This window comes from Ctenopharyngodon idella, chromosome 3 (assembly GCF_019924925.1).
Source record: "Ctenopharyngodon idella isolate HZGC_01 chromosome 3, HZGC01, whole genome shotgun sequence".
In the NCBI taxonomy this organism is placed as follows: Eukaryota; Metazoa; Chordata; class Actinopteri; order Cypriniformes; family Xenocyprididae; genus Ctenopharyngodon; species Ctenopharyngodon idella.
In genome coordinates, this window is record NC_067222.1 from 39,844,033 (window position 1) to 39,858,855 (window position 14,823).

At 39.4% G+C, this 14,823-nt stretch overlaps 1 protein-coding gene across 2 annotated transcripts in view; it reads right to left on the minus strand.

Moving 5' to 3' along the window:
- The window catches only part of col5a3a (collagen, type V, alpha 3a), a 70,862-nt gene that overhangs the window by 20,566 nt on the left and 35,473 nt on the right, over nt 1-14,823 (minus strand). For both annotated transcript variants that reach the window (XM_051887454.1, XM_051887455.1), the window contains 24 exons: nt 11,874-11,930; nt 11,657-11,710; nt 11,496-11,549; nt 11,223-11,276; nt 8,469-8,522; nt 8,244-8,297; nt 7,829-7,873; nt 7,089-7,142; nt 6,943-6,987; nt 6,051-6,104; nt 5,884-5,928; nt 5,498-5,551; nt 5,145-5,189; nt 4,620-4,673; nt 4,005-4,049; nt 3,715-3,768; nt 2,029-2,136; nt 1,879-1,932; nt 1,542-1,595; nt 1,383-1,427; nt 1,167-1,220; nt 1,012-1,056; nt 834-887; nt 698-751 (listed from right to left, as the gene is read on the minus strand). In XM_051887454.1, coding sequence (XP_051743414.1) covers nt 698-751; nt 834-887; nt 1,012-1,056; nt 1,167-1,220; nt 1,383-1,427; nt 1,542-1,595; nt 1,879-1,932; nt 2,029-2,136; nt 3,715-3,768; nt 4,005-4,049; nt 4,620-4,673; nt 5,145-5,189; nt 5,498-5,551; nt 5,884-5,928; nt 6,051-6,104; nt 6,943-6,987; nt 7,089-7,142; nt 7,829-7,873; nt 8,244-8,297; nt 8,469-8,522; nt 11,223-11,276; nt 11,496-11,549; nt 11,657-11,710; nt 11,874-11,930 — 1,290 coding nt within the window. The remainder of the gene's footprint in view (nt 1-697; nt 752-833; nt 888-1,011; nt 1,057-1,166; nt 1,221-1,382; nt 1,428-1,541; nt 1,596-1,878; nt 1,933-2,028; nt 2,137-3,714; nt 3,769-4,004; nt 4,050-4,619; nt 4,674-5,144; nt 5,190-5,497; nt 5,552-5,883; nt 5,929-6,050; nt 6,105-6,942; nt 6,988-7,088; nt 7,143-7,828; nt 7,874-8,243; nt 8,298-8,468; nt 8,523-11,222; nt 11,277-11,495; nt 11,550-11,656; nt 11,711-11,873; nt 11,931-14,823) is intronic.

The window sequence follows — 14,823 nt, forward strand, 5'->3', positions numbered from 1 at the left end:
ATGAGCATTTGTAAGTCATTAAATAACAAATGGGACACACTTAGCGCTTTTCCACTGCGTGGTACTACTCGGCTCGACTCGGTACGGCATGGCTTGGCTCGCTTTACTTTCGGTTTGTTTTTCCACTGCAGTTAGTACCGCTTCAAAGTGGGCGGGATTATAGACAGATCGTTATAGTTGCGCCGCCTCTACTGCCATGGATCTGCTCCTTATCTACCGAGTCTGCACCTCATCTACTGACCACAAAACAGCCATTTCTTTTTTCAAGTTGCGTGCGACGGTCGTTTAAAGCAAGTCGTTTCGTGAACAAATGATACTGCGGTGGCTGTTACTGACTATTTAAATCTAGCGGGTTTGGTGTCTCGTGTTTCAAATCCAATGACGCTGGTAGTGACGATTTTCTCTGACCAATCAGTGATCTGCAGTGTTTACACATCACATTAGTATCGGTTCGCTTGGAACCTCACCTCAGGTGGTACTATTTAAGCGAGCCGTACCGAGCTATCCCATGCAGTGGAAAAGCGGCAATTGTGGTCTCAGGGTCTTTGCTCAAGTTCACAAGTGTCCCATGAAGTGTCTTATTTGTCATTTAGGGATTCAGAAGAGTGCTCACAAGTCACATCAAATGTGCCATTTGGGACATGACCTTGGTCACCTTTCTTTGAAATTATTCTTTTTAAAATATGAACTGACTTACTGGTTCTCCCCGTTGGCCTGGGTGACCTGGCAACCCGTCCTTTCCCGCAGGGCCCTGAAAAGAAAGAACAAAAAATGTAAGAGATATTCTCTCTTTCATCCTCTCAAAGAGTTTTCTTTCTTTACTGGTCACTTACATTTGGTCCCTTTGGCCCAGCCTCTCCATTGCGTCCTTGAGGTCCTTGAGGGCCCTAAAGCAGAGCGGAAGAAGCACTGGTATTCATTTATCTCCGGCAATGAAAAGAAATGTGAAATCTCACATTAGTCTGGTAGATTGACCGTGTAATATGAGGAGAATTGTAATAGATAACATACTCTCTCTCCTGTGGCACCTTGTGGGCCGTCATGACCAGCAGAGCCCTGAGCATAAGACAAAGAAACGGACGTCACATGAATTTAAACATATACAGTACAATCTATTTAAAAGGGCTTCTATAGGATCATTATCTGTATGAGGATGGATTTCTTACCTTTGCTCCTGGCTTCCCTGTCGGTCCTCGTGCTCCTCTTCCCCCACGTGAACCCTGAAAACAGTAGGAACCAAACGTGCAAATATGCTTAGAAGCAATGCATGATTAAAATGATTGTTCAATCAATTATTATTGGCTGTTTCCTCATTAATCCCTGCATGTGTATAGTTTAAAACAGTTGAGGTGTCACGTTTCATTAGCATGCTAAAGACTTACATTTGGACCTCTTTCACCATCAGCACCGGCCTGTCCAGCAGGTCCCTGTAAAAAAAAAAATATATATATATATATATATATAAAAACGAGCGCACACACATTAATGCAGCAGGGTGTGTGAAATCCCTCGGACAGTGTACAATGGCACTGGCCTCTCACCCTTTTTCCCTTCTCTCCTTCCACCCCAGCTGTTCCAGGAAAGCCCACTGATCCCTGTGGACCAATGCGAAGGTTAATCAATTACCACATTCCATTCATTAATCAACCTCTGCATTTAATTAACCACAAATTAACCTCTGAAGTCCAATTACCATAAATAAGCCAAATAATAATTGCAGCTTCAGATAAGCTATTAATAAAACAGACTCTAAATGGCCATTAATCATCCTCAGTAAAAATGTAATATGGAAATATAAATATACCATGACTGAGACCTGCGGCTTTCAGATTTCAGTGTAAAAATCAGGTTATTGTAATTTCAATAATGGTGCTTTACCTTGGACCCCTGTCTGCCGGGATATCCAGGCAATCCTGGAACTCCAAGTTTGCCCTGCACATGAAATGAGTAGTCAGAAAATTAAAGAAAGCAAAATAATTGGAATATACACAATGCCCAATAGACTGTTGGTATAGAAGGAGCAATTACCTTTTCTCCAGCAATGCCCGCAGGTCCAGGCTCTCCCAGGGGTCCTGACTGACCCTTCGGCCCCTCTGGTCCGTCTTCGCCACGATTTCCAAGAGCCCCATTTTCACCCTAAGCATGCATACACACAAAGTTACTTTTAAATCTACAAATAAAATATACATCATGCCATCTATAAAAGTACTTTTTTTTACATTTTCTGAACAAACTGTGTGTGGTCAAAAGTGTGAAGTCAAAAAGGTTTAGATCCACTGTTCTAGAGTGTTCTGGATGGTTGCTTTGCTGTTGCTAAGTGTGGTTGTTATGGGACTGATAGTGTACGTGTTATAAGTGGTTAAAAGGTGTTTGCTAATTTGGCCCAAGTTAATATAGTCCACCTGTGTCTAATGATGCTTGGGACTCAACCAAAATGGGTTTTTGCCTGTTTTGAAAAAAATTGTAAATCTGATGCCTTTAAAAATTAACAAAATACTAGTGCAGTCAAACTGATTAATCGCAAATAATCGCATCTAACATATATAGCTATATATACATACATATATATATATATATATATGTACACAGTGGTTAACATTTGAAGTGGATCAAAACCTTTCATCAAAGTTGTCCTAAAACCTTTTTCTTAGGACAACTTAGTTCTTAGGACAACTTTGATGAACTTTTTTGATCCACTTCAAATGTTGACCACTGTATATATACAGCATATACTTCTATAGGCTAAAGTAGCAAGTATATAGTAGCAAGTAATCTCCCCTTAGACTTGAGCAATAGCAGGAACCTGGCTCTCCTAAACCTAAATGGGATGGGAAAGGACTGGAAGGCCAAGAAAACTTTCAAAATCTGAAGTCTCTCAGATTTTCTTCTTAAAAAATAAAAATAAATCAGTGGTTCAAACTGCCAAAGTCACGCCCCCCAGTGGTGAAATTGAAATTTCGAAACATTTATGACGTAACGAAGCCTCGTTTACTGAAATCATGTGACTTTGGCAGTTTAATATACACTCTGAACCACTGATTCGAAACAAAAGATTCGTAAAGCTTTGAAGCTTCATGAAGCAGTGTTTTGAAATCGCCCATCACTAGATATTGTTGAATAAAGTCGTTATTTGTTTTTATGGCACACAAAAAGTATTCTCGTCGCTTTATAACATTAGGGTTGAACCACTGTAGTCACATGAACTGTTTTAAATATGTCTTTAACACTTTCAGATGCCCAGAAAGCTACTAATCATCTTGCTGTCAATGCAGGCCTCACTGAGCCATCAGATTTTATGAAAAATATCTTAATTTGTGTTCTGAAGATGAACGAAGGTCTTACGGGTGTGGAACGACATAAGGGTGAGTAATTAATGACATTTCATTTTTGGGTGAACTAACCCTTTAAAACATTGCTAAAACAACAAAGCTGCTGGTGGTTTTTGACTTTTGCACAGTGCTGTATATATTACAAACTTTTATGCTAGATGTGATTAATCACGGTTAATCGTGAATAATAGCGATTAATCGGTTTGACAGCACTACAAAATACCTCTACTCAGCAAGCTGCATGGTATGAAGTGTAATTTGTGTCTGTAGCTCATACTAAGGGCATGGGGAATTGGTTGAAACATTATGAGCAATAATAATAACAATGTTTGCCTTAGCAAGCACCACTAATTACGGCCTATTCAGGCTGAATGGAAAGACTCACTCTGTCTCCTTTAATGCCCATTTCACCCTTGGCCCCTGGGAAACCATCTTCACCCTGTAACAGACAAAAGGAATTCAATTATACAGAACCACCATCAGATTGCTCCACACAGATGAAAACATAGAAAACACAGACACACTCAGGAAGCGGCAGAGAAAATCATGCATCAAGTGAAGCCACTATCTGTAAACACTGTGCCTTATCTCAACACTGATAACTGAACTTTTTGTCTTCTCTTCTCTTGGCTTTGTTATGAGAAAACAAGCGGATTATTTTTTTTTTTCTCTCACCTTCTCCCCCTTGCTACCCTTCAGTCCCCTCACCCCATCTGCGCCCTGTTTCGAAAAAGAACAAAATGTATCAGTGTGTGCCACAGGGATCTCTGCACAATCTCCAAACCTCAGTTAGGGAACGTTCACCTGAAAGACAGAATCTCAGAAATGATTTCTTGACATGAGTATACCAGCACTGACTGTTTCAAGTAATAAAAGTCACAGCTTGCAAAATGCTGGAGGTAAGACATACAGCTACAAATATAAACAACCATTGTGACAGAACATAGACATAGACGATAATAATCTGGATGACGCCATCAGAGTAGATTTATGTGCTAGCAGGATAAATCCGTTTTTTATTCTTTGACCACATGCTGAAGGCATAACACACTTCTATACAAACAAGCCCAGACAGGTTTCGTTTTCCTCCTTGTTGCGTTTTCGACTGTCCATCACGAGTGCTTCGCACTGTCAAGGTTTTTCCGTGGAGAATTAAACAGATCTACCTGAGCCAGTCGTCTGCCATGCACCCAAAGTCAGACTGTCAATCAAAAGTCTGCCATCCTAGACCAAATGTCTTTGAGTGTCTTTGGAGCTAACCGAACAAGCTGCAATCTCAAAACTGCTCACCTTCACTCCACGGGGCCCGGGATATCCAACCGGCCCTTGTGCTCCTGATAAACCCTGAATAGAAGAAGAGACAGTGTCAGTTTAATGTTCAGGCAGTGAAGGGGAAAACACTGCACTAACAATACCCTGTCATTAATCTACGATTGAACTATTGCGGCCCATGTGTGCCAACGACAATACATTAGAATGAACACTCAGAGCTGAAGACGTAGCGCGAGGGTTCGAGGTGAAAATGAAACAATGGCCGCACAATGCCGATGGCTTGATTCAAGTGTGCAATTACTGCGATAGCGCACACATAAAAGCACGCCGATATGCTTTGTGAACTGTGATAATTTAGCGACTGCAGCTGGAGCGCCTATAACAAAAGGCTTCAGACAGAGGGGACGGTGAACAGGGCAGAGCTTTTCTGTGTGGTGCCGCATTTAGACTCTTGGCTCTCTCCGTTTCCTCTTCAAATTGTCACCGCTTATTCAGGTCAGTGGAGCACAAGTGTGTGTGTGTGTGTGTGTGATTGTAACCCACCTGGTGTCCCTTCTCCCCAGGGGGTCCCTCTCTTCCAGGATGACCCTGTGATTTGAACAGGATAACCAGGTGTTAGCATGACAGCGGGCTGATTAGGGGACATCCTGTTTCTGTGAGAGAGCTAATGAGCCAACACAAAAGGCCAGGCCTGGACTAAGGACTCAGCATCATCGCTTTTGCAGCATTCTGTGCATGAAAATTATGCTGTGAAGATTTATTGGGAATGTTCGTGGTAGATGCCAATATGTACATGTCCATATGCACCATAGTGGCCCCTGCTGGCTGGTAGGAATATATATTTTTTTTAAAAATTTAAATTTAGTCCTATGATGGTTTTGGAGAACAGTACTTACTGGAGGACCATCAATCCCAGGAAGGCCCTGCATTCCAGGTTTGCCCTCGGGGCCCTGTTTAAAAAAACACACACACATGCTTAATATTGAATCCTCTGGTCCAAACCACAAACCAAAACCTCCTTTATACCCAGCATGCCCAGCTTGTTAACTGCAATCAATATCCATAATGTGCTTAGGCACATTTGAGAGAAGATGCGTGTGCATGCGTATGCGAAGTTTCGCTATTGATTATCTGTCTAGCTTCATTTGGAAATCTGAATAAAGGCACGCACACAACAATGCTCACTCACCCACACACAATGTTTCTTTTCAAATACTATCTAACTAAAGGGTCAAAGGTCAGTGCTTTAATATTGAAATAAAGCAAGACTTGTGGAGTTTACCTTCTCTCCTGGCAGACCTATAGGCCCCTGCTGACCAGGAAAACCCTGAAAAAGAAGAACATAACTCTTTATTCAATGGCAAAACAGTGTGTTTTGTTCTAACAGTGCGTATTTGCATTGCTGGCATGGATTCATTAGGCAGCACTGAAATGAAGATGGATGTATACCTGTATGCCTGGGTTTCCCTGTTGACCTGAAGGTCCAGGTTCGCCAGGGGGTCCCTGCGAAATGGGGAAGAATGATGATAATCATTATTTTGTAAAGTCTTTAGTTTAGTGAAATCCTTCTGGGAAGAACCTATTATTATGATTAAAATTGACATGGTTGATAATTTCATGTATATTCTCTCTTTTTCACTTTCTGAAAAAGATTTGTAGCACTAATACCACAAATTCATGGGCAAAGTATGTGCATTATTGGTGATTTAACTTTGTGTTTTATCACTCTCTGGCTGCCACAGAGAACGATGGGAAATATAGTTTTGTTGTGCAAAGCTGCCGCCTCATAAACTGGCTAAATGAGTAGTATTTTCTGCCAGGCTTTATAGCTGATCTTAATCAACAGTACACAAAGTGCATACAAACTAAAATGTACAGTCAATAAAAATGTAAAGGAATAACTTGAGCTCTATCTGTGGCATGCTGTTGATTACCCCAATTTGTAACCAATATCAATTAGCTTCTCTTATGATTCTTTCATTGGAATGCCCCCAACTCTGAAAGTCAGGGCTCAAAGAAAATCCCATCTTGGCACTGGTAATTAAACCACTGTGGTTGCCAATCAAGTGAAATCATCTAGTAAATACTATCATTCCGACATGACTTGAAGGCAGTAGATGTCAGCTGAATAGATGAAGGCTTGAGATAACTTTCTTCTACAGTTCTCAAGGGCTCTGTTACCCTGTCTGCCAGTGCGGGTTACGGGTTATTTCTCAATGGTGACAACATCTAACATGTTGTTTCAAACAACCACACTAAACCTCCAGCTGCTCTTTTCTGGAATTATTTTATCTGCAGATATTGTGTAATACATGCACAGAAAACTTCATAGCAGACTCACCATGTTGCCCTTTGCCCCTTGAACACCATCGACGCCTTGAATTCCCTAAAAGTAAAGCACAAGGTTTTGTTTCACAATCTTAATAGTACCATGTTGTGCATGCAAACTAGCCATAGTGTAACTCTGATGGATGGTAATTGTTTTACCTGCTGCCCAGGTGGACCAGGTGGCCCTCTTGGCCCCACAAGTCCTCTTAGCCCCTGTAAAGAAAAAACAATCAGAAACTCATCATAAACTCCCATTAACACAAATTTCAAGTGCAGTATGATCGAACAGTGCGGTATGATCGAACAGTAATCTCTACAGATTAGTGTTGTTATATGCACGAGGGTGCTTATGTACATCTGTTTAAGTTTGTGCTGATGTGTATGTTTATATATACGTGTATAGATCCCCTTGCCTCTAGTATGTGCATGTCTGTGTGTGTGTGTGTATGCATGGCTGGCGTGTGTGTTTTGTTTTTGTCAGTCTTGGTCTTTGTACACCGGCCAAGCCACCTGTTCCAGAGCCACATCTGTGATCTCCAGGGAGGTGATTGATATGGAAATATAATCATGCAGGCCAGGATTTCATCTCTTCCCTTCACCAATCTCCCAGCTCATCTATCTCCATCCCCGCATTTATCTCTACAGCATCTCTCTTTCTCTCGGCAGGCACGGAGCTGTAATAGCGCTCAAGTCTCTTTCTGCTCTGGGTGATCCATTTAAACAGCCGGCGCCCAGTGGATCACAGCTCACCTGCCGAGACTTAAATGGTGCTTGAGCCACCGTTAATCAGGCTGTGCCAAGCAGGGACACGGGGCTGCCCATGGGATGTCAGAGACGTGTATGTGTTTATGTGCCCGTGTGCATGTGTATCTATCTGTGGGTTGGGTTGCGTCACTCACAGGTTCTCCCGGTTGCCCTCTTGGTCCAACAGGCCCATCCGAACCCTGTAATAGGAAATATCAATCAACATCAAGTTAGGAAATATAATCATCTTCATTGTGGTAGACAAAATTATGTGAGATCCAGCCTTAAGTCTTTGAGGAAGGATGTCAGAAGGGTTATGTATGCAAAAATATTCCCATTCTTGAAAGCTGTGATCAATGTGAATCGCTGCTGCATACATTTTTCAACTTTGCATAATGAGAACATCCCACACAGTGCACAGCTTGTCTCTTTCATGCGATTTGTGAGTACACACCTGAGGCAGTGCAGGCGATCTTTAAACGGATTATTAGCAATCTGATAAAAGCCTCATTTAGGGAATTGCACAAAGCTCCGAAAAACACGATAGAAGAAAAGAAGAATCTGTATTACCTTATGACCGGGCTCTCCAGGTGGACCCTGGGGTCCAGGTTTTCCCCTGTCTCCCTGAGGAATGTTCACATGAAAGTCACATTTAGTCACAATATTAAGTCTAAAATAGATCTGAGGATCTATTAAAAGTGAAGCAGAGCATTTAGGCACATCTAAGAGCCACTCTTGACTGAGCAGTAAACAGACTGTGTGATTTGATTAAGCAATTTGGTGTTCCCTACTCACTCTATGTCCTTTGTTCCCTGGAAGACCAGGTAGTCCATCAAAGCCCCTGTCACCCTGCAAAAAAGACAGAGATCCATAAGAAAGACTGACAAATCAGCCGTTTCAAACACACACATCCACCAGCACACTTCATTAACTAAACAGAACTCATGTTTTTTCACAATGTCATGTGCTTTTCTTCGAACGCACAGACGCAAGCAGTGACTATGGGCCAGAGGTGTGTGTGGCATGTGGCAGCGTTTGACAGGCTGCCTCAGAGGAACCTTCCCATCTGCTGTGATTCTCAGCCCGCATCCGGTGCTGGGACTCGGAGAGCTGCGGGAGTACCTCACACTTCCTCATCAAACAAACTGCTGTTGTGCTAAATAGCTCTGCGTGATTTATTTACTGACGGGTCTTGCAGCTGGACAGGGCTGAATGCTTGCTATTGTCAGCGCGCACAATAAAACACAGCCCTCAATAGCAAACGGTTCCATCAATGGCCCAAACTATTAGGGTCAAATTAAAGTTTCCGGTGTTCCCATTTAGCTCTGGCAGCTGAATCTACAATTTGAGCACATGCATACACACATAAACTAACCAAACACAAAAACTGGATATTTGTGATATTTGCCCATGCAAACTTACCAACATATAGAGCGCTGCGGGAACGAGTCCTAAAACCAATAAATTAGCATTTTTTCACTTCTGGTTCCATTGTCTTAAAATAAATGGCTTTTTTGAATGGGTTTTTGGTTAACACAAGCTTAAAATACCAGTGGTAGACGAAGTACAGAAATCAAATACTTGAGTAAAAGTACAGATAACCTATTAAAATATTACTCCATTAAAAGTATTAAGTACTCATTTTACTACTATAAAAGCACTTGATTGTATCAGTATTAAAAGTAAAAAGTACTGATTAATGAATGTTTGTTTATTTTGCTATTTTATATACTCTATCCTCCTGCTAAAAATACACATGTTGGGGTAATAATGTTCCAAGTTAGTAACTTACATTTCGTGCTGTCAGTCGCATAAACTCTGATTATCTCCTGTTTTGAGTCTGACTTGTGAACTGCAATCCGATCGGTCCAATTCACAAAAGAATCTTTGAGTGATTTGCAAACCATTTTAGCAGGTTCACTGAAAAGAATCAACTTGGTCACAAATCGAACACCGATATCACATCTTGGAGCAGGTGATGATTTCTTCAGTTCAAAATAATGAGGAATAACATGTTTTTTATCAAATGTAGTGGAGTAAAAAGTACAATATTAGGCTTTGGAATGAAGTGAAAGTAAAAGTTTCATTAATATTTTTTAACCTTTTATGTCTTGAAAAAGGTGGCTAAATGGGACTACAGAGGTTGTCACGGATAAGTAATGTTAAACTCATCAACTCACTAGTTCACTTTTATAGCCTAATTGTGTTTATACTCGCATTCTTGCAAACTATTCTAACCCAAACTTTCAAACTTGTAGATTTTAACCCTCTGGTCCTCCTCGGTCAAAAATGACATTTTACATTTTGAAATTTTTAATTTTTTTGCTTCATCAGAATGGGTTGACACTTGGTGACTTTTGTTGCATTAGCTATGTGAACACACACACACACACACACACACACAAAAAATCACAGACATGATTCGGATATGTTAAAAAAATAGTCACACTTCAGTCAGTATGTCAGTCAAAAATGACTGACATAGGAAATGAATGGGAAATACGAAAAAATGCGAAAACTCAGAGAATCTTTTGGTGGTACAAACTACAATTCAGCCACTGTGCAGAAAAAAAGTGCACAGCAAGGAAGGGGTGACACTCTAAAATGTCAAGAGCGCAAAATAGACACAACTGACTGTAGTAAAATTAATGCAAAAACCGACACTTCAAATCAACATTTAAAAAAAAAATAAAAAAAATAAAAAATCTAAACCTTTACAAAAAGTAGTCTTTGAGAATGTTGAAGTATAAATCCAAACCCAAAACTTAATAAAAATAAGTATTTATGTCTAAAAACCACTACAGAATTTATAAGCCACTTTAAATAGAACTATATAGCAATCTAGTGGTTACACCATGACATTACATAAGTTTTTCTCTTCTTACTCCCACCTGATGGCACTAATCGATCTAAAAAAAATGCCTTGTCTCCATGGAATACTGTTTTGAAAAATAATTTAAAAATATATTAATAAAAAATTTTGTATGATTTTCAATGTGGAAAAATAGCTAATAAAAATTGTATAAATATTGCATAGTATCATAAAATACCCTCAATATTAATCACAAAATATTAATGAACAAAAATATATTACATTGGTTTTCCTCAAAAACAAAAAAATCACATTTTAAGGCTTCGGTCATTTTAAATGTGACCCCTAAACGAAGAGGATCAGAGGGTTAAATAAAGATTTAAAGAGTTGGTGTAGTTTGTTTATATCGTAACTTTTCTTCTGGGCATCAAAATTCATTAAGTTGTGTTTATTTGTGAAGATTGTCTTGATGAACAAATGTGTAAGAGTCATGGTCACAGAGCTTTTTTCTGCAGAAATCCAAAAGCCATTGGAAAATGGTTTTGTCAAGGAAAACAGGGTGAGGCTAACTTCCAGATTGGCCTACAAAGATAAGTCATCACTGCAGCACTCTTGTCACAGGTTGAAGTCAGAGAAGTAACTCGAATTGGAGATAAAAATGATGTTTATGGTGGAATAAAACCACAGTCCCTATTATCGTGCATGGTATGTCCTAATGGGACTATATGGCGAATCACCTTTGCTCCTGTCTCTCCAGGAGCCCCTCGACCTCCATCTGATCCTGACCGGCCCTGCAAGGTGAAACACAGAATACCACTTCATCATCATATTCTATGCACCACTGTGCACTCCTTATGCAATATTCATGAACCAAAAAACACAGCACATCAATATAGAAACTGTTATCGCCCAATTCATATTCATGATGAGTTTAATTATATGGATCACACTTGAACTCTGATCACTCCACCATTGATTTTTTACACTGTGTGTGAGATGTTCAGTCTTACCCTCTTCCCAGGTTTCCCATTAAGACCGGCAGGACCTGGCAACCCACGTGGCCCCTTAAATGAGAGGAATAAGAAACAGACAGAGAGATGGAGATGGTGAGTGCAAGTTTTTTTAAAGGCTACTGAATGTAAAGAGGAAATATAAAAGGAAATGTCCTCACTGGAGGCCCATTCTCTCCACTGTCCCCTTTCAGTCCACTGGGACCTGGAAGACCCTGGAACAAACATACATTTTCAAAGACAGAAAGTATCCACTGAACCCCCCAAAAACCCCCAATGCAATCAAAATTTGAAGAAGATTGCATAGGCTGTGCTTTAAAAAAAAAAAAAAAAAAAAGTCTGAAATAAACTAGAAAAGAAATGTGAAAGATTTCTTACCACTGGACCTGGCCTCCCTGTGAGACCTAATGGACCTGGAGGACCCTTCAATGATAGCTAGAGGCAAAGAAAAATAAAAACATACAGGAAAAAGTATTACATTTTTCATCACCCAACAGTAAATAAAACACTGTCAGCAGAAACAGCCGATTAGTCACGTGGGTTTAAAGTTCGCTACGTGAGAATTTATTCGCCAAATGCTTCTCCATCTCCCATTATTCACATTAACTCATATTAACAAGCTTTTTTTGCGAATTAAGGGATTTTTATTCAAAATTTGGCACTCGTTTTTGATGCGATACTTCAAAATGCGCATAAAAACAGTGATGGAAACAAAGCTAGTAACAGTAAAGTCTTGTTATCCCGCAGCTTATACCATGGTCATTTGCCAGCATTGACACGTTAAATCTGTCATTGATGTATGAAGCGATACATTTGACTGGAAGTGTTAAAATGATGGTTATTTTCATCAGCTACCACTAGTTAGATCTAGCATTCTGTCCACTTTGAATCGGACACAGAGATAAAGTAGTGCAGTAAGATTACATTTATTTGATTGAATTATAACTTTTATTTGAATGAATTAGCTTATCGAGAGAGTGAGAGTGAGAGAGAGAGAGAGGTGTGTGCGTGTGAATTAACTGTGTCTGTACAGCATCTCTCTACTAGCAATGAAGCTGTGAGTTTAATAACTTCAAAAACAGCGACGTTACAACCTCCTTGCTGAGTAATATAATATAGTGATTCAGTAGCGACGTTAATTTATTAATAAAAGTCGCGGGGCAGTGTTGACAGGGGAATAGCACTGAATCTTGGGCCCTTTGCCACTTTTTTGATCACTTTTTTTTTATGAAATAATAGTGTACAACTATACACATAGCACTCACTGACAGAAAAATGGCTGTACTGTATATCATGTATACAGTGTAACACTCATATTTGTGTATGAATTGTGCAATATTTAGAGCACCCCAGTATCTCCTTAGACATAAAAAATACAGTTTAACAATATTTGATTGGAATTGTGTCTTATTAATAGACATTGTGCCTTGTATTGCAAAATATTACAATGTTTCCAAACTATTTAACAGTGTAGGTACCTCTACAAACATGATGGACACAGGATTGATATTACCGTGAGCCATAAATGACATGTCTGATGTTTATGCTACTATCAGTGACATGTGTATAGTTTAGGAATAATAGCTGCTAAACAGTATAAGTGGTAGTAATAATGGCACTTGTGATATTACTTTAAAGTGCCCCTACTATGGATTTTTGAAAATTACCTTTCATGCAGTGTGTAATGTAGCTGTATGTGAATGTAAACAGTCTGCAAAGTTGAAAAGCTGAAAGTGCATCATAAATAAAGTTATTGTCTCTCAAAAAAAGAGTCGACTCTGAACCGCTTAAACAAGTCATTTGTAATTCGAATCACATTTCCACGAAGTTCATACATCACGAGTTATTACATTTTTGTAATGCCCACCAACGTTCTGCGTGGTCATCCCACGAAAACTTCAACCACTCTCAAACGCTGTAGCTCGTTCGTGTGGATAACATGTCGACAAGACACCGTGCTCTGCACTGTGAAAGGAAATTTGGTTTATTTTTACTTCCAAAGGATGAGGCTGTGAAGAATCAGTGGTTAAACATGGGACATCCTGCTCAACATCCTGCTCAAGTCATCCTAGCGATGGAAGTTCGGGTTGAATAACTAGTTCTTCCAATGTTTCATCATCGGACTCGCGCTCGGATTGATATGGTAAAATACGCCATTGTTACTGTCTTTACAGTGTGTACAATCGCTGAGCTTTAGGAAGCATACGGAGCTGAATCAGTTATGGTAATGAGCGTTTGTTTCCGACTTGCTCTGTAAGCAGTAGACCAATCACAAAAGACTGGGCCATCTGGCCAATCAGAGCAGAGTAGGCTCACGGAAAGGAGGGGTTTAGAGAGACTGATTCATCTGACGAGTCGTTTGGGAATCATTGAAAAATGTGGTGATGTGCAATGTATATTATGAGAAAATGAAAAGTGTTTTTTGACCTTTGATGCATGTAAACCTGTTGTAGGAGACCTCCTAAACAGAATTAGGAACCTTTTAAATAGCATAATGGGGCACTTTAATTTTTCATGACTGTTACTGAGATGGCCAATTTATATATATATATATATATATATATATATATATATATATATATTTTTTTTTTTGGATTCGTGAACAATAGTTGCCTAACTACAGGGCTTCTCTTTACTCATTCTCAGCAACATTAATAGGAGCTGCAGCTCCAGTAGGATCTTGTGATGAATTTTGTGAGTGTTTTAATGTTTTTAATAGTTTTTGATTATATACATTTTTTTTTTTTACAGTTTATTATCATCACGTTACCTTAAAATGATATGACCAAGTTTGCTCATATTAATATTTTAATGTAAGATCCACAGAAACATCACTTACATATTGTTTTCCATATTTACAGTTTATCTCTAACGATTTGTCACATACTTTTCGTGTTACTTCGGTGTTTAGGAGTACAATAACAGCATTCATCACCAGCTTAGAAACAAGTTGTTTCTCATTATGCAGGAAAATGCAGACTCCCGTGCAGAAAGCATCTATTTACACAACATAAACAGCAGCATATAAATATAAAATAGGTATAGGCTTTTACTTAAAATTTGTGACGAATTGTTTTCCCTTATTATGTTTACTTTCCTCCTCTTTTTGCCTGATCTTTGTTTGAACATTGCATGTGGCAATTAAACTTACTTGTAACTACCTGTGCATTAAACTGTTTAATTGCACACCTTCCAGCCAATCACGATCGAGTATTCAGACAGACCATGGTATAAAAAACTATATGGCTCGAATCCTTCAGTGCAAGTTTACAGGATTCTTCCACCCATTTTATTTTCTGCAGGGCGAACTATTATAAGTCTGATAGTT